Genomic DNA, 27,997 nt, shown 5'->3' with positions numbered 1-27,997 from the left:
GGGTTCAGGGAAAGAAGTGTGGAGTCATCGCCTGGTGGAAGCTAGCTCAGAGCCAATTACTGACAGATGGAGTGACCACCATTCCATCACACCGGAGCCCAGCGGAACGTTATCCTTCTGCCATAACAGAGACAACACATCCCGAACATCCCAAACTCACTCTGCCTGTCCACAAAACCAGCGGGTACGGATTCTCTCAAGATGAAACTGTGAAAGTGTGAAGTTCATCCTTTTCGAGTTTCATCTTCCCGATACAGCCGGTTCAGAATGCAGCCAGTTCAGATGATTATAAATAAACATGTAACTATTTTCCCCTTAAATATATAACTTCATAAACTAATTTATACATTTCTGTTCATTTTCTGACCAGCTGCCCAATGGTTCTAATGGTCACTGCGTCTTTCTTCCAGTGTATTGGGTACAGATTGATAGTGCTCTCCAGATGAAATGGATATTGGCACTTTAGCTGATTAAAGTCACTTTCTTTTAAACACAAATCTCCTGCAGCAAAAATCCAAGTATGACAGCAGTAGTACACTCCTGATGGAAAGGCGTTTTTATAGATTATCAGACAACTATTGCAAAGGTCAATGAGTGACCTTTATAAACATATCTGAATGAAATGGAAAGGTCCATATGTAACGCAAACATGACATGTAGCTTTTATGTGTGGAATCAATAGATGCATTTTGCAACATTTTATGAAAGCGTGTGCAATGGGTTCAGCTGGTACAAAAATGTTGGCTTTAGTATGATATATATATATATATATTGATGCTAAATCAAAACTAAAACCATCTTGAGCGACTAATGAAATTAAACTAGGGCTACCAATAAATTCAATAATGAATAATTTGAGAATAATCTCATAATTAATAATGTTCTTAAATTTGCTAATGATATTGTAGCAATGACAGTTTTTGAGTACCAGAATACAGTAGCACATCCACTTTAAAATGAGGCATCTAGATAAATTTAATCAGTTTTATAGTTCAAAACCTCCAGGGCAGCTAAGAACAAGATGTATTGCCATTTCACATTCCCCTTCATATCTTAACGTGAATGACAGACATGAACTCCCAGCAGAAGTGATAGGGCTCCACACCGCAGCTCTCAGCAACTGAGAAGAGTCAAGTCAAACACACTTTACACCAAAAATAACATCTGTTTTACAGCTCTAACATGTATTTTTTATACATCAGCCAACCATACAGAGAAAGAGAGAAAGGATCAGTAGCTAAGACCAGTAGCTAGCTGGAGGAGAAAGAGAGAGAAAGAGAGAATGGGAGATTGGTATCTGCACCTGTTCCAGACAGATGTGCACGCCAATTCATCATTCATCCATTCCAGCACATTAACCATTTACGCCACTTTTAGCATCAAATATTGGCCATCGACATGCAGTAACAGTGATCCAGCAATTTGGTCTTAATTGCGAGTTTAATTGGATTGGAAGGAAAAAAAAGGAAGAAATGCCAAAACTTGTAAAATAGTTTTTATGTGCTTGTATTAGTAAGAAGAAATGATGACCGTCCATCTATACGGATCAGCTATATACACGAATCAGCTGATCAGTCATCATTCATTGTGTGTGTGTGTGTGTGTGTGTGTGTGTAAGAATCAGAATCAGAATGAGCTTTATTGGCCAAGTATGTTTACACATACAAGGAATTTGTTGTAGTGACAGAAGCTCCAGAGTGCAACAGAAAGACAGCAACAGGACACAGATAATAAAAGAATAATATACAATAATATCCAAATAGGCAATGTACAAAGCAGCAAAAAACGCAATATATAATATAGACAACTATGTATGTACAAGGGTGGTTTGCCCACTTCAGGTTGGTGGAGAGTTCCTGCCTCAAGTGGAGGAGTTTAAGTATCTTGGGGTTTTGTTCACGAGTGAGGGAAGGATGGAACGGGAGATTGACAGACGGATCGGTGCATCTTCTGCAGTAATGCGGTCGATGTACCGGTCTGTCGTGGTGAAGAAAGAGCTGAGCCGCAAGGCGAAGCTCTCGATTTACCGGTCAATCTACGTTCCTACTCTCACCTATGGTCATGAGCTTTGGGTCATGACCGAAAGGACAAGATCCCGGATACAGGCGGCTGAGATGAGCTTTCTCCGCAGGGTGGCTGGGCGATCCCTTAGAGATAGGGTGAGAAGCTCGGTCACTCGGGAGGAGCTCAGAGTAGAGCCGCTGCTCCTTCACATTGAGAGGGGTCAGCTGAGGTGGCTTGGGCATCTGTTCCGTATGCCTCCTGGACGCCTTCCCGGGAAGGTGCTCCGGGCGCGTCCCACTGGGAGGAGACCCCGGGGAAGACCTAGGACACGCTGGAGAGACTATGTCTCCCGGCTGGCCTGGGAACGCCTCGGTGTCCCCCCGGAAGAGCTGGAGGAAGTGTCTAGGGAGAGGGAAGTCTGGGCACCTCTGCTTAGACTGCTGCCCCCGCGACCCGGCCCCGGATAAGCGGAAGAAGATGGATGGATGGATGTATGTACAGGTCAAGTATGTGCAAATTAGAAATGAGAAATAAAAATAAAATAAGTGAGTGTGGTGAATGGATAATGTATTATAGTTGTGTGTTCCACATTTATTGTTGAGTGTTCATGAGATGTATTGACTGAGGGAAGAAACTGTTTCTGTGTCGTTCTGGTGCTCAGAGCTCTGTAACGTCGACCAGACGGTAACAGTTCAAAGAGGGACTGTGCTGGATGTGAGGGGTCCAGAGTGATTTTACCAGCCCTTTTTGCTCACTCTGGATGAGTACAGTTCTTGGAGAGTGGGGAGGGTTGTACCAATGATTCGCTCAGCAGTCCGGACTACTCTCCATAGTCTTCTGAGGTCAGATTTGGTAGCTGAGCTGAATCAGACCCTTATTGAAGTGCAGAGAATGGATTCAATGATGGCGGAATAGAACTATTTCAGTAAGTCCTGTGGCAGGTTGAACTTCCTCAGCTGGCAAAGAAAGTACAGCCTCTGCTGGGCCTTTCTGACAATGGAGTCTATGTGAATATCCCACTTCAGGTCCTGGGAGATGGTGGTGCCCAGGAATCTGAATGACTCCACTGCAGTCACAGTGCTGTTCATGATGGTGAGTGGGGGAGAGCAGGGGGGTTTCTCCTGAAGTCAACAATCATCTCCACAGTTTTGAGCGTGTTAAGCTCCAGGTTGTTAAGACTGCACCAGACAGACAGCTCCTTAACCTCCTGTCTGTAAGCAGACTCGTCACCGTCCTGAATGAGGCCGATCAGTGTGGTGTCGTCTGCAAACTTCAGGAGCTTGACAGAGGGGTCTTTAGAAGTGCAGTCGCTGGTGTATAGGGAGAAGAGCAGTGGGGACAGTACGCAGCCCTGAGGAGCTCCAGTGCTGATGGTACGAGTGCTGGATGTGAATTTACCAAGCTTTACTAACTGCTGTCTGTCTGTCAGGAAGCTGTTGATCCACTGACAGACAGAGGTGGGGACGGAGAGCTGAGTTAGTTTATTCTGAAGGGTTTCCGTGATGATGGTGTTAAAGGCGGAGCTGAAGTCCACAAACAGGATTCTCACATAAGTCCCTGGTCTGTCCAGATGCTTCAGGATGAAGTGCAGTCCCATGTTGACTGCATCATCCACAGACCTGTTTGCTCTGTAGGCAAACTGCAGGGGGTCCAGTAAGGGACCAGTGATGTTCTTCAGATAAGCCAAAACCAGTCTTTCAAATGATTACATGGCTACAGATGTTAGGGCCACAGGTCTGTAGTCATTAAGTCCAGTAATTTGGGGTTTCTTTGGGAGGGGAATGATGGTGGAGCCTTTGAAGCATGAGGGGACTTCACACAGCTCCAGTGATCTGTTGAAGATCTGTGTGAAGATGGGGGCCAGCTGGTCAGCACAGATTTTCAGACAGGCTGGTGACACACTGTCTGGGCCTGGTGATTTCCTTCTTTTGTTCTTCCTGAAGACCTGGCACACATCTTCATTCCTTTCCACACTGAAGCAGGATCACTGGAAGAGAATTTGTTCCTTAGCTTGTCCGAATAATTCCTCTTTGCCACTCTGATCTCCTTTTCCAGTGTGTATTTGGCCTGTTTGTACAAAACTTTATCCCCTTTTCTGTAAGCATCTTCTTTGCCCTAACGGAGCTGTCTGAGTTTTGCAGTGAACCATGGTTTGTCGTTGTTGTAGATTAGATGAGTCCTGTTAGGAATGCACATATACTCACAGAAACTGATATATGATGTTACAGTCTCTGTGAGCTCGTCCAGATCGGTGGCAGCGGCTTCAAAAACATCAATGAGAGAGAAACAGGCTTGTAGATCCCACTCTGTTTCATTAGTCCATCTTTTAACAGATCTTAATACAGGCTTTACAGATTTAAGTTTCTGCCTGTAGGTCGGAATAAGATGAACCAAACAGTGATCAGAGAGTCCTAAAGCTGCTCGGGGAAGCGAGTGAAATGCGTCCTTTATTGTTGTGTATCAGTGATCCAGTATAGTACTGTCTCTGGTGGGACATGTGATGTGCGGTTTGTATTTTGGCAGTTCGCGGGAGAGATTTGCTTTATTAAAGTCCCCGAGAATGATTAAAACAGAGTCTGGGTGTTGTTGTCTGTGATCAGATCAGCGAGTTTCTGTAAAGCTGTGCTCACGTGCGCTTGTGGTGGAATGTAGACACTCACGAGAATGAACGAGCAGAACTCCCGCGGCTTGCAGTTAATGAAGAGCGTTTCTAGATCTAAACAGCACATCTTCTTTAACACAGTTACATCTGTACACCACCTCTCATTGATTTCCCCGTTGATTCCGCGTCGCGATCTGCTCTGATCAGCTAGTAATTAGGCAGATGAATCGCGCTGTCCGGTATGTCGCCATTTAGCCAGGTTTCCGTGAAACACAGAGCAGCAGAGTTAGAAAAATCCTTGTTTGTCCAGGAGAGCAGAAGGAGTTTGTCCGTTTTGTTGGGTAGAGAGCGGAGATTCACCAGATGGATGCTAGGCAACGCCGTTCGAAATCCGCGCTGAAGAAGCTTCACGAGCGCTCTGGCTCGCTTCCCCCACCTGCGCCTCCTGTAGCGTTTGACCAGAGCTACGGCTCCGCCAATTACAATGTCCAGCAAAACGTCTGAAAAATCAAAATCCGGAAAAAGGTTTTGTGGTGTGTTCTGCCGAATGTTCAGCAGGTCATCCCTGGTAAAACTGATCGTATTTGAAAAACAAAAAACAGGAAAAACAAACAAAAACAGTACAAACACTGGAGAGCAAGGTACAATAGCTGCCATCAGCGGCACCATCTTGGTTATCAATAATATATAGATATGCATGTATATGTATATAATTTAATTATTTATATAAATAAATTTATATAAAATGTATTTATATACACACATACATGCATATACACACATACATGCATATTATATATATATATATATATATATATATATATATATATATATATATATATATATTTACTCTATATGATCAAGATCAAGATCAAGATGTTTCACAAATATGCAGAGAGAAAAAATTGCCAAATAATTGCATTTTCATAGGAACTATTTTTTTTTATTTATTTACTTTTTTTAAATAAAATTATGCAAAATACAGTGCCAGTAAGAAATAGCTCGTCATTAAATGTTCTTAATTTACTTGCTATTGGCAGGTACAAAAAAAAAAAAAAAAAAGTTAATTTTGGACACTGGCTACATCTCATGTCATACATAATGAAACCAACAGACTCTGTGGGGGAAAAAAGCACTTTCGTACAGAAAAAACAAAAAAACAAAAAAATGCGTTGGGAAACAAAACTTTTTGAAAGTAATTTGTAATCTACTTTCACAATTACTTAAAAAGTTGCCTTGACTGTTTTGTGCAAATATAACAACCTCTAAATAAATAAACAAGATCTTCAAACACACGATTTGAGGTGGAGAGGGGGAGTAATTCAATTCTCACTAGTACAGGTTCTCTGAGGTTTGAAAGTGAGTGTGTGTACAGACAAACCAAAGCACACACAAACCCTCTGAATCTAAATAGCAGATCAAATGGCCTTTCTTTCAGAACCTGACTTTTCAGCACCTAAGACAGCTCCATAAACGGCACAATGAAGCCACTGTCCATGGTGCTGACAGATCCACTGCAGTTTCCTTCTTAAAATGCATTGCTGGGTAACTCTCAATCCTTAGTTCTCTTGATCATGCTTGCAACTTTTTTGATACACACAATTTTAATATCAACACAAGCACACACTAAAATGCTGATATAGCAGCAAGCATCAGATTCATTTTCCTTCAATCTTCATTTGGTATATAATGTCTCACAGCCTTATATTTTCGAGAAGAAAAAAAAAAACACTCTTCAGGGTTTCAGGGCAACAAGTCTCTGCTCAGCTTGATGGGAGAGGATATGATACACCATTGATTTGATTTTTAATTTTATGGTGCCTGACTCCAGAGTCAGGACCATGATGAGCTGTAATCTACAATGCTTCTTCCAGCCCTAAACAAGCATAAATACTACCGCAGAGGAGAGGTCCGGCCATCACAGCGTGGCGGACGAACGCCATTTTGGATGACAGTTCACTGACAAGACAGATAATTCAATGTATAACCAGGGGAGGAAAAATCAATGACTGTATTTTGATGTACTGTTTGTTTGTGTGTGTGTGTGTGTGTGTGTGTGTGTACGCAGAAGGGCAGAGTGAGAAAGTCTTGAGAATTTCATCTACATACTCCATCATAAGAGACTTCTACAATGCAGTGCTTAGGATTTAACAAATTGGGTTTTTTAGCAAATAATGCAACAAGCTCAGCTCAGAGGAAAACTCTATGGAGTACAATGGGAATAGAGGCAGTGTTGTTTTTATAGCCTGTTTGCTCTCAGCAGAATGACACCGCCGAGCTGCTGGGAGGAGAGACACTTTCTCATTTATAGGGAGTTAATTCCCACTGTTATCAGCAAACTGAAATAAACATTCCATATAGAGAAAAGAGTGGGAGGTTGAATCATCTTATCTGGTGGCTTGTGTGTGTTTGAGTTTGAGCGTATGTGTGTGTGTGTGCACGTTTCTCATGTGGTTAACCTTGTTATAGATGTAGAAGAGAAAAGCAAATGGAGAATCCGTATTAATGTAATGTGTTTGCTGTCTGGAGAAGCATGTGGGTGGTCTCCACTCAGCTACCTCACACTGTTCCTTCCTTCCAGCTGTTCAATTCAGACACTTATTTCTAAAACATACACTTGGCCTCCATTGGTTCTCAACTGATTTGCCTTTCTTATATTATTTGGTTTCTATGACTAACTTTCAACACCTAATATAGTGTAGAATCTACCAAACTGTAAAACATTTTCATGATTTTAACAGCAAAATAGTGTACAAATCTGTTAATAAGTAAGTTTCTGAACTATATACGGTAAATAACGGTAATGGTTTTTGAAAGTAAAAAAGAAAGTGAAAAACTGTAAATTCACATTCCCTGCCTGATGACTTCACATTTGATGCTTTTTGTTTCTTAGTTTTTCTTTTCTTATCAGTTGTGTACATTAGGGTTTTATCTTTCATCTAATGTTGTTAAATTACTGTTTATTGCATTATTTAAGTATTGTGTGTTACCATGATGGTGTTTAGTATTTGTGTGAATGACACTGTGCACCTTTAAATTTAAGTATTTCCCTCCTCAGCTTGTGGAAGAACTGCTTGTGATGAGCTTTGATTCATCATGTGGTTTTCTCATCACATGTTTTTGATAGTAATCAGTGTATTACTATGGACAGTAGTAAACAGACAGCAGTACTTCAATATGTCAGTATATTAACATTATATAAATTTTTATTTTTTTTTCTGCAAAATTAAATTAAGCCTGTAAAACTTAAAATGTTGCTAACTGTATTTTTGACGGTAAGGTTCTGGCAACACAGTAAATGTCACAGATCTTTTTTTTTTTTGTGTATATGTATTGGAAATATAATGCAAGCAATTGTGTTGTACTTTTTAAACAACACGCAAGGATATGCAGGTGAAATGGAAAACATCTGGAAATCATTTTAAATTTTAATATTTTATAATAATACTGCTTTACTGTATTTTTGACCAAATAAATGCAGTCTTGGTGAGCATAAGAGACTTCTTTTAAAAAGTTTCGAAATATAATGTAATACAACACATTTCTTTAAACATTGCTTGAGATTTTCTCATAATGACTTCTCTTTGAAATGCACTACAGATTGTTTTGTTTCTGCATGTGAAAAAGAATAAACAGAAAAATTAGAAGCTATGCAGTATTTAAAAGAGAATGAGAAAGAATCAGAAAAAGGAGAGAAACAGAACAGGGGGCAGATCTGTCAGACGTTGGCATACAATAGGAACATGGCTTCGCTAATCCCATTACAGAGCTACAAGCCTGGTCAGTTAGAGCAGTCCTCCTGCTCATCCAGAACAATGGGACACTCTGCAGTTCACAGCTGCCTAACAACCCACGACCGGAAAACAGGACCATACAGGGAGGATCTGAGAGACTGAAAAGGGAACGTCAGAGGAGAATAAGCCAGCAATGGAGGAGTGAAGTTTAGTCATTGTAAATTCACCGACAGATTATTTAATTCAAATATACATGGTAAAACATAGTAAAATAGTACTGCATCTTAGATTAAGTCACCATGTTATGCAAAATAGTGGATTATAAAACAACATACAATAGGAATAAACACATCTATTTGAACAAGGACAAGTACTATCTGGTATCTATTGACTAGCCGTACTTTAATTACTGTTGAGAAATGTGGTAATGTGGTGAGTCTAGAGCATCCCAGGTACTGATAACAGCATTGGACATAGATATCTTTCAACCTTTCTACAAGTTTTTTTTTCTTCTGTTACAAACTGCATTGGAAATTAGAAGTGACTCTGGAGACTGGCCACCTCTTAAATGTGTTTTTGCCATGTGCTCCTTTTCATTATTGGAAAACACATCAGCCTCTCCCACGGGTGAGAATACCTGGACACGGACAACTGATAAAGCTGGAATTGATTCAAACTCCAAACTCACTTCATGCAGTTTTTCCTGCTCTCGGTCTAAAGGCAAGGAGTCACCGAGGCAACATCAATCTCTCTCTCTGTGTGTCCCTCTTTTTCTCTCTCTCCATCTCTGCTAAACTTTTTCACATCTTTATCGTTAAATCAGGACAAGAATAGAGCCATGACCTCTAACTCTCAGAACGTCTGTAACAGGTGTCAAAACTGCAAAAGCCTTCAAACTAGCATTCTTCACAATGCTAGCGCTATTTCCATCACCGTTCCGGGAGTCCCATGAGGAAGGCCGTGCTGCGCATGAAAGTGGATTTTAAGCTAAGCGGCCTCTAGATGCTAATTAATGACATCAATTACACAATGTCACCGAAATCACTAGACTGTCATTAAAATGGGACTAAATAGCAAAATAATCACACGCATTAGCATTTTATCAAAAATGGGGCAGGAAATAAATGCAAGAGTAGTAATTGCTTGACATCTATCTTTTAGCATGGATATGCGGAACCCTCAGCGCCACAAAATACAGGGCGTCTGCATCTGTGCTTTGCAGCCCACACGCTTGGCAGCAGTGATAAAGGGGCCAATGAATCTGAAAAGGTTCAAATTTTCTTGCTGCCCTTGTATCGGTATGGCTCGAATAAAAAAGGGCCCAAAGCAAGTGTGTTCATTTCATAACAGTCGGCAGGTCACGGGGAGGCATTCACTGTGAAATGTACTAAATTGTACCATCGATCTCAGCCATGAAACATGCCGGCTTTTCTGAAGCCCCAGACTCCTGGAGGCACTCTCTTAAAAGAGCCACTCACCGCCGTCAACTGTGGTCTTCCCTCTTCATCTCATTGTGAAGAATGCGGGGTTAACGTTGTTACCCCTTCAAATCCAGATTTAGATTATGTACCGCTTTGTTCTCCTTCCCTTTCATTCCATGCCTTATCATTTTGTTAGCTGTACGGTTTGAGTCCTTAGTGGGTAAACAGAAGTCACTTCAAATTTCATGCTCTCTCTTTACGAGTTAATTATATGAAGTCCTACAAAGGACAAAAGACACTTTGCCAGCAGGACAACAGTCCAGCTCCTTTTCTGTTCCTGTCGGCTGTTTCTTCAGGCTTTGTCTTCATCTTTCCCTAACTCCCTAGCTTTCCCTAGCTCTCTTTCGTTATTTCTTCTTCTAGTTCCTGCTCTATATCCCTGGCCTGGCAATAAGAATAATCTTTCCTGCGGAGACTTGGGAGATAAAGACTGAAGAAGCTGGAGGGTCCTTGGTGAGCCTGTGGCGAAGAGAAGGTCAACAGTGCTGCTAAGAGGGGTCTGTTATCAGGGTGGTAGCATCCTATTGGGGAGGTGGCTGCCCTGTTTATTTACAGTTAATGCGCCCTGTTGGTGTGCACTCTAATGCCTGAGGCTGACTGGTCTGTAATGGGAGGTGTGCACCAAAAGAGGAGAACAAGGGAACCCTGAAATTAACAGCAACTCCAATAGGTCACCAATAAGAGAAGGGTCTTTCATTATGAGAGGCATGAAATGTCAAAAAAAAAGACAAAATATTTATGAAATGTTTATCTTTTCTATCAAAGCGCTACACACTGCCTGATACAAACTCACTGTTAAGATGACATCAGAAATCCTAAATTAAATAGAATTTAATTGAGGTAGCATGTTGATTTGAATTTAACTTAATCAATTAAAGGAATCAATGTCTATAGAAATTATCTTTTTTTGTTTGTTTGTTTTTTAAAATAGTAATTGTAATTGCCTTGTTTGAAAGTTTTGGACAAAAATGCAAAAAAAAATAAAAATAATAATAATAATAATAATAATAAAAAATTTGAAGGTTTATAGGTTTAATAGAATGATCAATAGATCCTTAAATAGATTCATAGATTGACAAATGGATTGATACATACACAACCATTCGTGTGTTCACAACCATGTGTGCCTTTATAATTTTTTTTAAAGAAATTAAAGCATTTAATAAGCAAGGGTGAACTGATCAAACTGAATAAGTAAACTGATCAAAACTGAGAGCAAAGACTCTTCTTCTATTCATCAAAGAGGCCTGATGAAAAAAAATATGTATAATCACAAAAACATTAAGCAGCACAACTATTTTTAAATATTTCCAGGACACCAAATCAGCATATTAGCATGATTTCTGAAGGATCATGTGACATGGAAGACTGGAGTAATGGCTGCTGAAAATTCAGCTTTGCCATCATGGGAATAAATTACATTTTAAAATGTACCGAAATTGAAAACAGTTCATTCAAATTGGAATAATATTTCACAATATTACAGTTTTTACTGTGTTTGTGATTAAATAAATGATGTCTTGGTGATATCACACAACAACCTTGGTCATCAGATGTAGGCTAACATCCAAGCTCAATCAATTGATTGTGTTTCATGTGGACTGTGTCAAGGAATTGGTTTGAGTGAAAAAACAACTTCTCTAGCAAGCAACAGTCAGCACTAAGGGGTTGGTATGCAGTGATAAACTCAGAGTTGAGTCCCATAGCAGTAGCATGCAGTAACTAGTGCACATCTGGTATGCGCTGTCGTGTTGTGTGGCAGTGTGATAAAACCACAGCTGAATCAATGGCATGAAGCCATTGTGGACTAAGATGGCTGCAAAATGCCAGCAAGGCTTCTTGCCCATCCTGAGCTAGAGACACAGAAATCTCTCAACGTGCAAAAGCTTTTCAAAACAGGGAATTACGTAAAGTGATGCTAATGTCATTGGCCTGATAGACTCGAATGGAAAGAAAAAGAACTGAGGGGTTCAACTGCAAGCTGTTCAGAAATCTTGGCAGAAAATGGCTCCTTCTCACCTCCCTTTGCACAAACACTCTAGCAAACTACACCCACTGCAGTGTAATTACTTAAGAGAATTAAGCAATAGTGCTCTAAATATATAGTAAAAGAAAAAATAAACAAATACAAAAGTAGAGAAGCTCACTAGGGGGGGAAGGCAAAATTTTCTGATTTCTGCAAGTAGCAAAAGCTATTTCAGCTACACTGCTAGCATTTTAACTATACTTCAACTTCAGCTTCATTCAAACAGTCAATGTTTGGGACTGACAACCATATTTACTAACAGCAGACACTCAAACTGTTTTGTTCATACACCAGCTTACATTTTATTTGAGCCTTTGCTGTACAGTACTAACAAATAACGTATGGCAAGCCCTTTTGTATTCTATGTATGATTTATGTATTTATTTAGGCATTGTCATGTCAGCATCTGAGGATAATTTCCGGGTAAATAAATAAAGAGATATGTAGGTGAAACTATTTAAAATAGACAAAACAGACAAGCTGGATAAATCATTTACATTCAGAGAGATATGATCCATATACAGCTTTTTTATTTTTAGGAGCACTTGAGATAAATGTGGTTAAGTGTCAACTTGTTTATAAAATACCGTTGTTACTTCAGTTTAAACAAACTGTGTCAATTGAACCATATTTAGCACTATAAATCTTGCTGCTGTGTTAATGTAGCCTATGAGGGATTCAATTTACATTGGATATTCATATTTTAGGTAAAAAATAAAGCAGGGACGGTCATTTTGGCTGCATGGCAGGAGGCACTGGAATCAACGGTGGATGCCAAGAGCAAGGAAGCTTCTTGAACCCCCTTCAAAGGACAGATGCAAAGTTTTTGCTCTAATTAAGGGGCGAAGTATTTGCACACTTAAAATGTTCCCGATTCAAAGACGGTGGGCGGTCTAGAATTGGTTTTCTGCTAGACACTGGCCTTTTTAAACTCTCAAAGAATCTTTTTTTGACAAAAATCTTCTCTGACACACTCCTCACAGCCTACAGTGGCAGATGAAAGGCTATAGATTTTGCTATTAATGTTACTATCTACCACGCCAAATTTAGACTGAATAATATTCTTACATGATGAATATCACCTCCTTTACAGATCAATACCATTGACTCTGAATTAAAATGCTATGCTGTGCTCACAGAGATATCACTGAGCAGAGAACGCAAACAAGAGATGCTGTTAGCAAAACAGTAAATCTAGATGCACTACGGCACTTTGTGATTTTACGTAACACTAAGTGTTTGAATACAATCTCAGCAGAGAGTAACAATCAGAGCTTTTATCTTTGTAGGGGGGAATGCGCTCAAATGATGTAGAATAACAGTCAACAAGTTTGAGGACGGAAAAACAGGAAGTAGTTATCTGCTTGCAAAACATTGGTTTTATATCCTCGAGTAGTACTATACGTGCATGCGAAACGCTGCAGATTTCAGCAGTGGCAAAACCTGACGAACAGGTTTTGGTTCAGTCTCAAGAAGCTGTCAGAATCCAAACAGATGATATTTCTATTAAAATTCCTCTCTGTTCTTATGCATCGGTTTACAAACATACCCGGAGCATACAAATGTGTGATATCAAATGCAACCTGACACATCAATGAACTTCATCTCAAAGAAAATGTTTTAAATAAATCAGCAATATAAACAGAGGCGGTGTAAAATAAGAAAAAGGAAAAACACAGAGTGCTAAAGCGTTACAAATCTCCAGAGTTTTCCCAAACTGCATGTCCTTGCCTAGAATGAGGAATGACATGTCCGCCTAGCGCCTGTGTTTATGGCATCAGGAGAGCTGCTGGGGAAATGGATTACTCCATCATCGTGGAGCAGCGTGTTCATGCGGCAGCGTATCGCAATACGGCTCTGTGTGTAGTCATTTTCACCTGCGAGACGCTCTCTATTCCCTGCTCGCTGTGCCGTTTCCGAACTTTGCTTTTGAATGCACAAAAACAGCATGTTTTTGATCAAGAGCTTTAGCAGCAAACAATGGCCCGACAGGCAGCCACGGGTCCTTGAAGCGTTAAATACGAAAGAAGTATTTAAACAAAACCCGAACTGCGGAAACAAGTTGAAATGACTTTACTACACAAAGTGGAACGGAGCCAATGGTGATACTGACTCGATCACTTGACCTAGTATATTAAACACTCTCTACACAAGAGTGGCGGCTTAGAGAGCGGGTTAAAGAGCTCATTGAGAAAAACACACAAATATGGCATGACCCTGCGCCATTTGTTGGAGGCTCTCCTAATAGGGGTCAGCGTCCGGCTAAAACCGCACAGATTCCATTTGCTTTAAAGAAGAGGCAGTTGTGCTCCAAGTTAACCTTCTGCTAATAACTGTAAAATAGAAAACGCTGAGCCCGTGAGTGTTATGCTAGTCTTCATACCGCCCATTATAATGTGCTGGTGAGAGCATGTGAAGGGTGCTAATTGAAGTATGTGTCACGTTCGCAAGTAAAACACATGGCAGGAATTAGTTTCTAAACTGAGTGGCTGAAAGTGGGAACGTGTTGTACGGATTGAAAACTGGTTCCTCGCTGCGTCTAATTTGATAGCACTGAACCAATTGAACATTTGGTAACAGAACATCTTTTGTGTTCTTCTGGAGGAAATTCAGCATAAAGGCGTGTGTTAGCAATCACAATACTTCAATGGAGAACAAACAGAAAAAGAATTGGTCGTTAACCACAAGGTAAGACTTGCTGGATTCAAAGACTTGCCTATAAAACAAAAATGATGCTTGTGTTTTGCCATGAAAAGATAAGAGTTTGGCTCATTTGATTGGTGTTAAAGCAGTTTTCTGCATTTTGATGCACCCCTCTGAACTGTATCTAGCGTTAGCAACACATAGAGAATGAGTTCAATTCCTGTGGAACACATGAACTTGTACATGATGCATACCTTTGATACTTAAAGCATCTGCCAAATACATAAATTTGTGGACCATGCTAATAGAACAAATGATAAAAATAGCAAAAACTAAAGGGAAATGTGATTCATGCTATAAATTGTGCACTTTTTATACAATAGAATAGGTAAAAACAAAGATCCCCTAAGCATGCAAAAGAGCACAAGGCACTAAAACACATTCTGACAATTCACAGAGCAATATAGCAGAGAAAAGACCTCAAAGAAAACGTCAATAAAATATGCGCAACCACACATGTGCACTCCATGACATTCCCATGCAGGTATCTCAACAGCCATCAATAGTCTAAGAGCTGATGTTTCATTCCAGATCTCTCCAGGCTGCAGGGCTCTAATCAAACATAACCAAGGCTGATGGTGGGAATGTCAGGCAGGATTATCACCTGTTTCATTTGCTTGTGCACATTTGAGATATCTGCTCGCCCGGCTCGTTCCACAGCGCGGACACACACTCTATAACCGAGCACTCTAGGGGTGGGTAAATATTACAGCATGACTGTGCGCAGACCACTGTGCACTTCTGCTCTGAGAAGCAGTTGCTATGCCGGCAGGAAGAGTGAGGACCAGTTCAAATGATAGTTCAGCTATGCAGTTCATCTCTGTGCATGAGACTGTAGGATGTGTTACAGACATGCAAAGTCCAAAGCGCACATACAACTGCTTGTTTTTCCATGTTAAATTAAGTTGAAAAAACAGGTCTAAGCATACGAATAATGTGTTTAAAAATGAGAGACAGGCCAGTGAAAAAAAAAAAAAAAAAGCAAGCTTGTTTTTTTGTTTTTTTTCAAAATTCAGTAAGATTTACCACCTCTGAAACAAACTTTACGCACTTCTGACATCAAGGCCACAAAGACAATGAAAAATATTAATAACAAATAACTTTAGCAATCAATATCAAATCCTCAAGTACAATCCTATATAAGACCCTGCAGAAAGTTTCTTATCTTAGGTCTTAACTTAAGATATGATGTGTTAAATTAGGATTTTTTTGCAAATTCGTATTACAGAAGCAAATCTTAACTTGATTTGGGATTCTTATCCTATCTTACAAAATAGTATCTTATCTCTAGTTAGGAAATCTTAAATGGCATAATCAAGCTCGACAATCTACTCTCAGGTCTGTTACCAAGCAACCAACACTGCCAGAGCTGCTGATGAGGTAAACAAAAGCTACTTCACTTTGAAAATCGCCTTTTGAAAAAAAAAAAGAAAAAAAAAAGGCATTATTCACTTGCACTACAACCAGTAATGGTCCGTGACACTTTTGTTGTTCTCTATAATGCTGGTTGCCGTTCCTGTGCTAACTGTAATATGTTGTCTGGCAGTCTGTAATTACTTATAAGTGTTTTGTAATCAAAATATAACACATCTTCTGGGTCCTCCAAGAGTCTTTCTACCATTAAACATCCTCGTTTTTCATTTTCAACTATTAATAAATGTAATACCATTGTCGGACAGCACAGTTGTAAGTGTTTTTTCCGTTAGCTTTCAAATAATTTTGAAGTTAGGACAGCTGTGGGATTGTCCTAAAGTTAAGACAGTTTTTAGGGTTTTTTGTCAAGTTAGGAGGTTTCTGTAATACCCCTTTCCTATCTGTAGTTAAGATAAGATAACGCACTTAGGAAATGCTGTTCTGTAATAGCTTTTGTCCTAAATGTGGTCCTAACTGAAATTACCATGGTTACCAAACAGATAAGATAAGATTTTAAAGTTAGGATCTTTCTGTAATACGCCCCCAGGAACACAAAACCAGTCATAAGTCACACAGGTATATTTGTAGCAACAGCCAACAATACACTGTATGGGTCAAAATTATTGATTTTTCTTTTATGCCAAAATCATTTGGATATTAAGTAAAGATCATGTTCCATGAAGATATTTTGTAAATTTCCTACGGTAAATATATCAAAACTTAATTCTTGATTAGTAATATGCGTTGCTAAGGACACTGCTAATAACAACTTTAAAGGCGATTTTTTTTGCACCCTCAGATTCTAGATATTCAAATAGTTGTGTCTCAGCCAAATACTGTCCTACAACTCATACATCAATGGAAACCTTATTTGTTCAACTTTCAATTTTAACAATTGAACCTTATTACTTGTTTTGTGGTCCAGGGTTACATATGGTTAATTCTGCCACGAAATAGAAAAAAAAAAAAAAAAAAGGTAAATTGTGATACTTTCACTCACAATTTTGGCTTTACATCTCCCAGTTCTGAGTTTCTTTAAGAAATGTGAGATATAAACTTAGAATTGTGAGAAAAAGTCATTGCAATTACAGCACTTTTTTTCTTTTTCTTTTTTTAATTTTGTGGCAGAAATAACTTCCATAGTCCTACACTTACATTTGTTTTACTCAGAAACATGCATAGTAAATTACAGAAGCTTAATGTTTTGCAATTGTTGTTTCATGTCATTTTTTTTACAACAATCTAATGGATATAAAAAGGAAAATACTATTATCTGACAGAAAACAAACTGCTTAGACCACTTTGTGAAATAACTGTAAATTTTACAGCTGTTTGTCATTGTGCATTGACTGAGTGATATATGAGTAAAGGGCCACAATGAGTAAGGATGTGTTACAGTAAAACTCAAGAAGCGAGGCTGTTAACCTTGTGGTTTAGGAGGGAGAGAGCGTGAAACCCCTTCCACACATGGTGTCTGAGTGCAGGGATATTTTCTTCAGGGTCAGAGCTGTATAACACCACAGGCCTGAGTATCAGTTAGTGGAATGAAAGAGATAAAGCTTGCGAAATTGTCAAAGGACAAGCAGGCTAGCTTCAACTAGCAAGATGGAGGACAAAAACGCTTCATAAAAACAATAAATCAGAAACCTGCTCTGGCTTCTTCTCAGAAAACAGCCCAAATCAATCCAATCCTCCTTAAAACCTCAAGAGAAAATAGAGAGAAAACCATAAGACACTGGACAGTGATGTAGCTTTCTTAGTAGGAGCATGACTCTTCGGCTAAACACCAAGGCGTTTACCTGCAAAAGTTTCATCTTCTAAGCGCTAAGCACAAAATCTGTGACTAATATTCCTTCCACTTGTCTTTTTATGCTTGCCCATGTTATTATGTTTTGTTGAGGATGGGAATACATCTATAGTGGCCTAATATCAGTCTAAGAACCCTTCATCCTCCCTGCAAACTCGTCAGGGGTGAAAAAGGTGACAAACTAAACTAAATTCCTAAATCTTTTTTTCTTTTTTTTCAGAAAAAAATAAGTCAAAAGTCAAAATAATCTTGTTTTCGGTTTGAAAAAGATTATTTTGCTTACCCCATTGGCAGATTATTTAGCTTTTTTTAAGGAAAAACTCTTACTTACTTAATTTTGACAAATTTTTTTCTGAAAACAAGACAATAATTTTTACTTGTAATGCTTCTTGATTTAAGAATTTTCAGATATTTGGACTAGAAACAAGACAAAAAATGTAAGAAAAGCATTTTTTGCAGTGCATCATTCAAGGATAAACCCCTTTATATGATTAAAAGATGTTTGAGCGAGAACTACGGTCTACAATCAACAACGATTGTTGTTAAGAAACAGGCTGTTACAGGCTGACACTTAGCTATGGCTTAGCGCTGCCTCCAACTAATGTAGCGATAACGTAACTTACAATCTTCATAGCTATCGCAACTGCAGCCTCACGCAAAAAAAAAAAAACAGCAGCCTCACGCGGCAATTGCCATTTAAACTGGAACACCATAATTTACAGCAGATACAAATGCATTCCGTCCAACATATGGACAGTTGCCTGCAGCGTCTAAAAGTTAGGCTTCAGGAGTGAGATTGGTTGGATGAGGGAAAGAACATTAAGGTAAGCCAATCAGAGGCAGAGAAGGGCGGGTCCATTCCTTTGACAACAGGGGAAAAAACGCTACAGGTGACATGACACAGATGACTCGCATATACGACGACAACGCCCCCCCCTTTTTAAAGATCTACATGATTAACGTGAATGATCCATTTCAAGGTGAAAACGGCGAATTTCGCCGAAACGTGACAAGTTTGCACCCCTGCTATAAGCCCTTCTGTTTCCTGCAGGCACTTGTGCTGAGCATAAAGCATGATTGTTAGAATATTTCCACTTCTTTAAATCAATGGGGATCTGACTGTCTTGTTTCAGGGTACATCTGAAGTATAGAAATATCTGCTGGCAAGCCTGGCTGCTTTTTGTCCCCTTTGCCTCCTTGTTTTTTTTTCTCTCCCTTCATCCCACTCTTGTCTTTCTGGGGTGTTAAATTTAATCATTCATCCACTAGATGCACACTGCAAGAGTGACATGAAGCATGAGGACTTTTGAGGGAAGATAAAAACAGACAGAGAAACTCTACAGAATGGGGGGGGGGGGGGGGGGGCGCAAAACAATTAAAGCCCCATCAGCGGAGAGATTTTTCCCTACTGTTTATCCTCATTAGCAAACGTGCGGCTGAGGCCTTGTCCCCTCTCCGAACACATTTCTTTTGTTCGCTGAATCGAAGGAGATTTTTCATCTATTATGATTACAATGGATAATTTAAAATCCCCAGTGCAAATCCGTTAAATGCTTAGGGGGTACCGCATGTCTGGGATAGTCATTGGTGGATACGTTATATTCTGCCCTTGGTAGAAATCTAATAATTACGTAGACACACATACGCATATATGCACTTGTGTAGACACACACACACCTTCTTCCTCTGCCTCTAACTGTCACCAGATTTAATCAGCAGCTACAGTCAATAAGTTTTATCACTCAAAGCCCCTGATAAGCATCAGCATGTGGAGAAATATTTTTGACATAATTTGCCCCCAGAATGAATTAGGAAACTGATGTGAAAACATCTACACGAATAGGTTGTGAGGTAATAAATGACATGCACTTCAAATGATTTCTTCAAAAAGGTTTACAATAAATGTACTTTTATTCTTGATTCTGGCATGCTAAATTTGAATGCTTTTATCCAGAGGCCATAGATTAATGCAATGTCTGTTATCATAAAAAAGTAAATAAAAAAAAGTCAGTTACTCCAAAAAAAAAAAAAGACATAAACAAATGTTTCTGAACTAGAACAAAACCACATCAGTTTATTAAAAACCTCAGATAATATCACAAGATTAAAGCTAATTATAACCATTAAAGCTCTTTTAAATTCAAGAATCTATGGAATTTACATAATGCAGCAAACATAACTATATCTATAGAGCCATCAATACCATTTTAATGACGCCTTCAGGAAATATTCATTATGTTTTTTTACTATCAAACTGTGCATAATGGGGGTTATTTTAATAAGTTACGCAAAAAAAAAAGACAGAGACACAGAAGTGAGAGAGAGTTAGAAACCTGTAGGCCCAAATGCCTAAGAAAAGATATACCACTGACCTAATCTGCATATGGCTGACAAGAAAATGAGTTACATCTCATCTAAATGTAAATTAAGTGTTTTATGCCTTCAGTAAACAGTTTACGTATCCATGGTCTGTTTTAATTAACCAATTAGAATTTATTACCCGGATACTAAAGATAAGAGCCATTTTTCTGACTTTTTTTTTATTATTCATGACAGCTGTCTAAAGGGAGAAGGAAACAAGAAACAAATTTTCTGGCAGAGAAAAGGAACTTGAGTGATATCTTGGCTTTTATGGAGGACCAAAAATAAAATGAAGAATCAATTTATTGCTTTAATAATTCAAACATAAAAATGTATATAAATAACTCACTTTTAAATGGACAAATTAATAGACATATTTAAAGATGTTTATTTAATTCGGGTCTTTAAATCGAGTTTAATAAAACAATAAATTGAAAAAGTCATTTTTTAATGTATAATAAATAGACACATTTAAAACTGTTTATTTAATGTTTTAAAACCTAGATTAATAAATCTTTTTAAATGCAAACAATTTTTAAAAATGCATTTGGCAAATGCCAAATGTGCTGCTGCGAGATGCCAAAACCGCATTTTGCGCCAGCCCCTGATAACTGAGAGGAGACTTTCTATCGCAGAAATCAGCTAAAAGTAACAAATCATCCACAATCCCTCTCCAAACACGTTTAGATTCCCCTGACATTTTGCGTCGCTTGAATCCGTCTTCTTACTCCCGCTGTAATGACGTATAGCTTTTCTCACTGTCCAATGAGTGAAGTGACATTCAGCCAAGTATGGTGACCCATACTCGGAATTCGTGCTCTGCATTTAACCCATCCAAAGTGCACACACACAGCAGTGAACACACACACACCGTGAACACACACCCGGAGCAGTGGGCAGCCATTTTATGCTGCAGCGCCCGGGGAGCAGTTGGGGGTTCGGTGCCTTGCTCAAGGGCACCTCAGTTGTGGTACTGAGGGTGGAGAGAGCGCTGGACATTCACTCCCCCCACCTACAATTCCTGCCGGCCGGAGACTCGAACCCGCAACCTTCGGATTACAAGTCCAACTCTCTAACCATTAGGCCACGACTTCCCCAAAAAAGAAGTATGCCGGTCATTTCTGGTGTGTTGCGGAGCGGGTTTGGTGGGCCGCTCTGTGCCAAAAAGAGCGGCCACTGTCATTCTCTGTACCAATGACAGTGTGTGCTACATTTACAAGCGAGAGAGGGGTTGGCTCTTCAAATAGAGGCGAAAGTTGATTGGTTGCTCCCACGTGTGTACTGTCCAATGGCATTTTTAACTCGATTGACAAACGGATAAAGAAAAGCATTTTGCAAAAGGACAAAGAAAACCAATTGGCAAATAGAGAGAGAAAAGCGTTTGCCAAACGCATTTTTAAAATGTTTTTTTATCGTTTTAAAATGTGCATTTAAAAAGATTTATTAATGCACTTTTTATAGTTTTATTAATCTACATTTTAAAACATGAATTAAATAAACATCTTTATATATGTCTATTAATTTGTCCATTTAAAAGTGATTTATTTACATACATTTTTATGTTCGAATTATTAATCCATAGGCTTTTGGTGCGATCCTGGATTGAAAGCTTGTATGTAGCAGCCACAGTGTACATATCAGTGGGGGAAGCTACTCTAAAACTGTTGCTTACCAAGCTACAAGCTAATAATTATTGGCAGTAGTTAAGCTACACTCATACTTAGCAGCATTAATTGTAATTAGATACAATACAAATACAAACATAAAGCAGATAACTAAAGTACACAAATGCTTGCTTTTTTTACTTCGTAAATAAAAGATACATCCGTCTATGTAATTTACAATTAATCAGAAGTGGCACAAAAACAGTGAAATGAATGACTGATCAATCTTGGGTAAAACTTAATTTACATTGCATAGTCATTTGTATTAGCATTGCAACAACTAACTGATAACAACAAAAAGTAATGAAAATAATCAAAAATTTAATTTTGAATTCTCCTGTCAGGCTCTTGAAAGACACTTGTGCTGTTTAAAGCATTTGAGATGTGTTTTACTAAATGCAGAACTTACATGTCACAGCTGTATCCTTATCTGTAAATGTTAGAAAGTCACAGAATTATTTCCATTTTGCATACAGGCTAGTCCTGAATGCTAGAAGGTCTCTGCAAACTTCACAGGCTTCACTGAATAAGTGTGATGTGTGCATGTGCGTCAAACAGACAGAACAATACAATAGGATTAATACGTTTTGCTAAAGTATTTCTTGTTAGACATTAAAGTTAGTAGCATCACTAGCTTTAGTTAGTTAATTAGCCAACACTAGTATATACTATATATAAACTGAAACCGCTAATGCTGGCTTCACAGCCATTTATTTTGAAAAAGAGTTGAACTTTTTTCTCAAAATCTGAGCAAGTGATATCTAATGAATCTATGCTATTATTTTCATTTTTTACGAGCTATCCGAGAGGATATTTTATCCTTTGACTGTGTATTAAATATCATTTTCATTTCCAAGGTGCTGACTTTCACCATAACAAAAGAGAGGCTGCGAACGGTGAAAAGTTATCAGTTGCTGACAGGTGGCTTTCTGACAAATGAGCCCACATCACAGCAAACCTTTACATTTCCACATCTTCTTCAACATAAAGAGAAGAGCATTTGATTAATGAGCTAGCTCTGAAAACTTTGCTGAACCATTGCGTCTTAAGTCCTTCAATTGACACAGGGGCTTCAGCTCTCAAAGTCACTTACGTCAAAAGCCCCGATTGTTGCCAAGAAAATGCCGCTTCCCTTTTGTCAGTGTGTAAGTGGTTAACATCATTTCACTGCAATGTTGCTTTGCTGAAACAGCAACAGGACATTAATTTGACATTAGCGCTGTAACATCAATTCCTCTCCATTTTCCAACTTGGATAATGCGTTTACTGGAAGCAGATTAATATCTATTCCATAAATCATTCAGAGAATTTGCCGAGCCAGAGACATGGGGGTAATGTCATATATGTTAGCTGATCCTGGTCTTGGGGCTGGATGTTCATTAATCAGTGCCTCGGGGTCCTCGGGGGCACTCAGAGGGGAAAACAGAGAAACTTATAAAACGTCCTGATTATTTATTTATACTGACTTTGGCTCTGTAACTTATGTTAATATTCCATGTCCTTTTATTGCCGCAAAACATCATCCACTCTCGGCTCACAAACATGGCAACCGTCAACATCCTTACGAGGAACGTCGTTGTTTTGATGACAGCAATAAACATCTTTATGATGACAGATGGCTCAACTGCTAAAGCATGATGTGAACAGTGTTTATTATTAGTTCTGGTAGAGTTCCTCAGAATCGTATTGATTTATCAAGTTACTCTGGAATTGATTCGAAACGGTCAGTCTTACATTTCAGACACTGGCTCTGTAACCAACTGCTTTTTTTCAGCTTAACATTCAACCCAAACTCACAAGAAACTACCTGATAATACCAGAAAGACTCGTTCCACCTAAAAATTGTACTATTACAGAATATTTCCAAGACCAAAAAATCTATATAAAAAAACCTCCCCACGGGGAGTCTAGCCACAGGCGAGCTCTTTCCCCGCAGAGGGGTGAATTGGTTGGCTGTCAAGAATATGAAAGCTGAGTCTCATCTGCTGGAGACCCTGAACCTAATCTCCCAGCAAAGAATGATACTGTGCCTGTTCCAGCCATACTGATTCACTGTCAATCTGGTCCAAAGCTGCTCTCAGCTGCCCACTTGACCTTGTCACTGCAAAAGCAGTTTATTTTCATTACATCCCTGCTCATTCAGACCGGCAAAAAGTGCCAAACAAAGGACATTTACTCAAAGCATTCTTCAAAATATCATAACTTGCTTTAATTACAGTTTTCAGTGAGGTAGACCGACAAGAGCAGTCACTTTCAAATGAAATGCTACAATTTTTACCCCCTCCATTTAAAAGGGAGATAATTATCCATTAAAAGCCCTGCTCGCACAGACAAAAGTCTCTCTCAGGCTTTGCTGCCATGTGCTAAAATAGTATGGTTAAACAAAAGACACTGACAATGATTTTCGTACAAACATGTTTGATAACAGAGATCTACTGCTCTCCTGGGAATACCACAAAGGGTGTATCACATTTGTAGAGGCATAGACGGTTATTCTAGCTGTTCACCGTATACATCCTTCTAAATCTTTAATTAACTGCCATGTTAACATATTGCTCAACTAAGGTGCTTTTTAATTGATATTCTGTTTATACACTAGATAAATTAGATCATGAACATGTCAGCATTACACGCTTAATATGTCTGTACTCATGAAACTCAGCACAAGATTATAATGGCAATTTAGTGTTAGTAAATTGCTTAAAAAATATTGGGTGCAGATTCCTCTTCCTTTATCTTTATAAACAATGAATATTTAAAGTGGATTTGATCATCCCCAAAACAGTTGATCACTTCATAACGTGTAAATTCTGCTGTGCTTTCGACGCTGCTTTAATCATTTCAACTTCAATAATCTCAGCCAACAATGTAAGTTTGTGCCTCTTTGACTAAATAATGGAAGATGGGCTGAGTGCTAAGAAAAAAATGCTAAGAATGAGTCTTGATTTCTGCAAATCCATCCTGTGCTAATAGTGCAGAAATTGCACTACCATTTAACAGCTCTGGGTCAGCTCAAAGTTTTTTTTTACTTTTTAATGCATCCTTGCTGAATTTGATCAAAAGTGACAGCAAAGACATTTATAATGTTACAACAGATTTTTATTTCAAATAAATGCTGTTCTTGAACAGCAGTGCTCACATAACAGCATGAAAAGGGGGCTAAAAAATACAAATACTCAGATCTCTCACCACTCTCAAAGCAGGCGTCGAAGATGATATGACCTTTCTTGGGAGGTCCAGTGTATCCTGGAGGGGTGACCATCAGTTTGTTCACATTCCCCACCAAAGCATCCTCTCCCCCCGCTTCATTATCTGCCACACAAAATTCAGAAATACATATAGGTGGCCTACAATTTACAATATCTAAAAACACATTCCATTCTAACACATGAAGGAAATAAATATTTTAGCAATATAAACTGCCTGTTGCTGACTTCAAAATTAATTGGCAATAGTTATACCATATTCCTCTAACACAGCAATTAAAACCTGACAAGCAAACAGGGTTGTGATCTGTGTGCATGACAGAAAACAATGTCAAAAAGTTCTTAATTGAGTCTGAATAATTTTTACACAAACATGAGTTGAAATGGGACAACAGAAACAACACCTAGAAATAATAAAAGCGAAACAATTAAAGAAATGGTTCACAAATTTACTCCAATCCCATATTATTTTCTTTTTAGATTGAACCCAAAATTAGATTACATATGCAGAATAACAGCACTTAGACACCATTCACTTCCATTGTATGAGAGAATTTTTTTTAATTAAATTAAAGTGAATGGTAACTAAAGCATTCATTCTGCCAAAGTTCATTTAGGGTGAACTAACCATTTAAGTAGTAATATCCAAAAAAACAGACAAATTTGATAAATTATTATAAAATTACTGTAACTTTAAAAATCTTTTATGTGCATATTTAACATTTCCAAGCATGTGTTTGTAGAGATAGATAGATAGATAGATAGATAGATAGATAGATAGATAGATAGATAGTCTTATATTGAATACGTTAAATATGTGTTAGATATTAATATATTATATATAGATGCTGAATTCAAAAAATTCTTAAATAAAGGCAGCTGTCTAATCAGATTACTAGTAGCCTAGCTTGTATACTAGTAAAATAGTAAGGATGTAGTCCAGCTAGTAAATACTTGTAAAGCTAGCATAAATAATAAATATCTACTATATGTGACCCTGGCCTGGACCACAAAACCAATCATAAGTAGCACAGGTATATTTATAGCAACAACCAACAATACATTATAGGGGTCAAAACTATCGATTTTTCTTTTATGCCAAAAATCATTAGGATATTAAGTAAAGATCATGTTCCATTAAGATATTTTGTAAATTTCCTACTGTAAATATATCAATACTTATTTATTTTGCACCCTCAGATTCCAGATTTTTTAATAGTTGCATCTCAGCCGAATATTGTCCTATCATAACAAACCATAAATCAATGGAAAGCTTATTTATTCAGCATCCAGATTATGTATACTTCTCAAATGCAAAAAAAAAAAAATGACCCTTATGACTGGTTTCGTGGTCCAGGGTCACATATTTCATCAAGACATGCTCAGCAAACCAAGTACACTCTCGTAAATATGTCGGTCACCGTATCTGGAAATGTCCACCTTAACAAGGCTGGACTACAAACACACGTGGAGTAGCGTATCATCACTTATGCAGTTATTAGTGAATATTTATCGCAATACATAGACGCTTTGTAATGTTTTGACACTCCGAGTGCCAGAAAGTCACATAAACATGGTTTATTCGGCTAACGTTAGCAAACAGTGCTGTGTTTACATGGACGAAGCGCTCATATCATGCACCTAACAGCGAAATTTGCTCACTATACAAGCACAGACAGTACCCAACGAGTGTCTGTGAATAGAAAACGCTCAAATTAAGATGTATTAATGTGTTTTCATTTTACACACCAGTATCGAGATGTTCTCTGCTGTTTTCTTCCATCATCCGTCCATACAACCTCACACAGGCTTACGACGCCGAAGGAGCGTTTCCAAGACGACGGCGTGCTGCAGCTCTAGAGCAAGGATTTGACGTAACCAGCAGGTGTAAGCGCGCGAAAAGCGCACAGCTCCCCCAGACACACGGATGTCTTCTCACAACGCGCCAAATAATGCTGTGCAGTCCAAATGCAGAGGAAATGTCAGCAGTGTTTACAGAGACCAAGCCCTTTATTAGCTGCTAATAAAACATGCACTATAACATCCACTATATTAAGCGTTCATGGCTGAAAAAAAAATAAATTAAGGGATTTGTGTCTTTAAATCCATTTGTATTTGATTTGAAGCCACCTATTTGCAAGACCACTACTAAAATTCTGGGAAAACAGTTTAAGAACATTCATCCTGAATTACGCATATTACACATTGTGTCACAGCCATGAATAATAAGTTGCTAGTTCTACATTAGATTACACACAATGTGTGTAATCTAATGTAGAACTAGCAACTTATTATTCATGGCTGTGACATACCTACAGACTACTGACAAGGGAAAAAAATCTTTCTTTACTGCCCAACCTTCCTGTTCCAATGGGAAACATGACAAAACGGGACAGAGAGCTATGTTGTACAACATTTCACAAGAGCTTAAAAGTATAGTGATGTGTAGGCTATCAGCTTTGTATGAGTTCATCTCGAGTCTGAGCCAAAGCCCATATTTTCATGATCTTGGTCTTGTCATTGACTTTGAATCATTTGGGCTTGGTCTTGACTCGGATTCAACCATCCTTTGTTCTCGGTCTTGACTCAGACTAAACCTACTCAGGTCACGACTAAAATACTGATGTGGATGCTATTTGCTGGCTCGTTCCAAAATAAACTGAGCAATTGAATCCCTTCACAAGGGACCAATTAGCCAAGGGTACATTCAGTAGTCACTTCAAGAAAGTAATTTTATCGTTTACGATCATGTGATATTGGGTGACACATCCTCACAATTCATTTTGAGGTCATTTATCTCATATATTATGGGATTTGATCCCACCAGGAATAATTCTGAAACATTTTTGTTAAGCAATCATGTTTGTTTTTATCAAGCACCACATAACGTAGTTGAAATAAATGTTTAAAAAGGTTTATTATAATGACACACAGAGGCCATATTTAATTGAAACATTTATTTGCCACAGCAATGTTAATCTATAAACATGAACTTT

The 27,997-nt window shown here is 38.5% G+C and overlaps 1 protein-coding gene across 1 annotated transcript in view; it reads right to left on the bottom strand.

Annotated features, from left to right (window-relative positions):
• Nucleotides 1–26,909, bottom strand: part of LOC306848087 (cytosolic carboxypeptidase 6-like) — a 330,953-nt gene extending 304,044 nt beyond the window's left edge. The window contains exons 1-2 of the mRNA XM_079382424.1: nucleotides 26,751–26,909; nucleotides 24,985–25,107 (exon numbers count right to left, since the gene is read on the bottom strand). Of these exons, the coding sequence (XP_079238550.1) occupies nucleotides 24,985–25,107; nucleotides 26,751–26,787 (160 nt within the window). The 5' untranslated portion in view covers nucleotides 26,788–26,909. The remainder of the gene's footprint in view (nucleotides 1–24,984; nucleotides 25,108–26,750) is intronic.
• Between the last annotated feature and the right edge of the window lie 1,088 nt (nucleotides 26,910–27,997).

This window comes from Barbus barbus, assembly GCF_936440315.1.
Source record: "Barbus barbus genome assembly, chromosome: 28".
In the NCBI taxonomy this organism is placed as follows: domain Eukaryota; kingdom Metazoa; phylum Chordata; class Actinopteri; order Cypriniformes; family Cyprinidae; genus Barbus; species Barbus barbus.
Note: the sequence above shows the minus strand (reverse complement) of the source record. Positions and strands in the feature narration are given on the sequence as shown.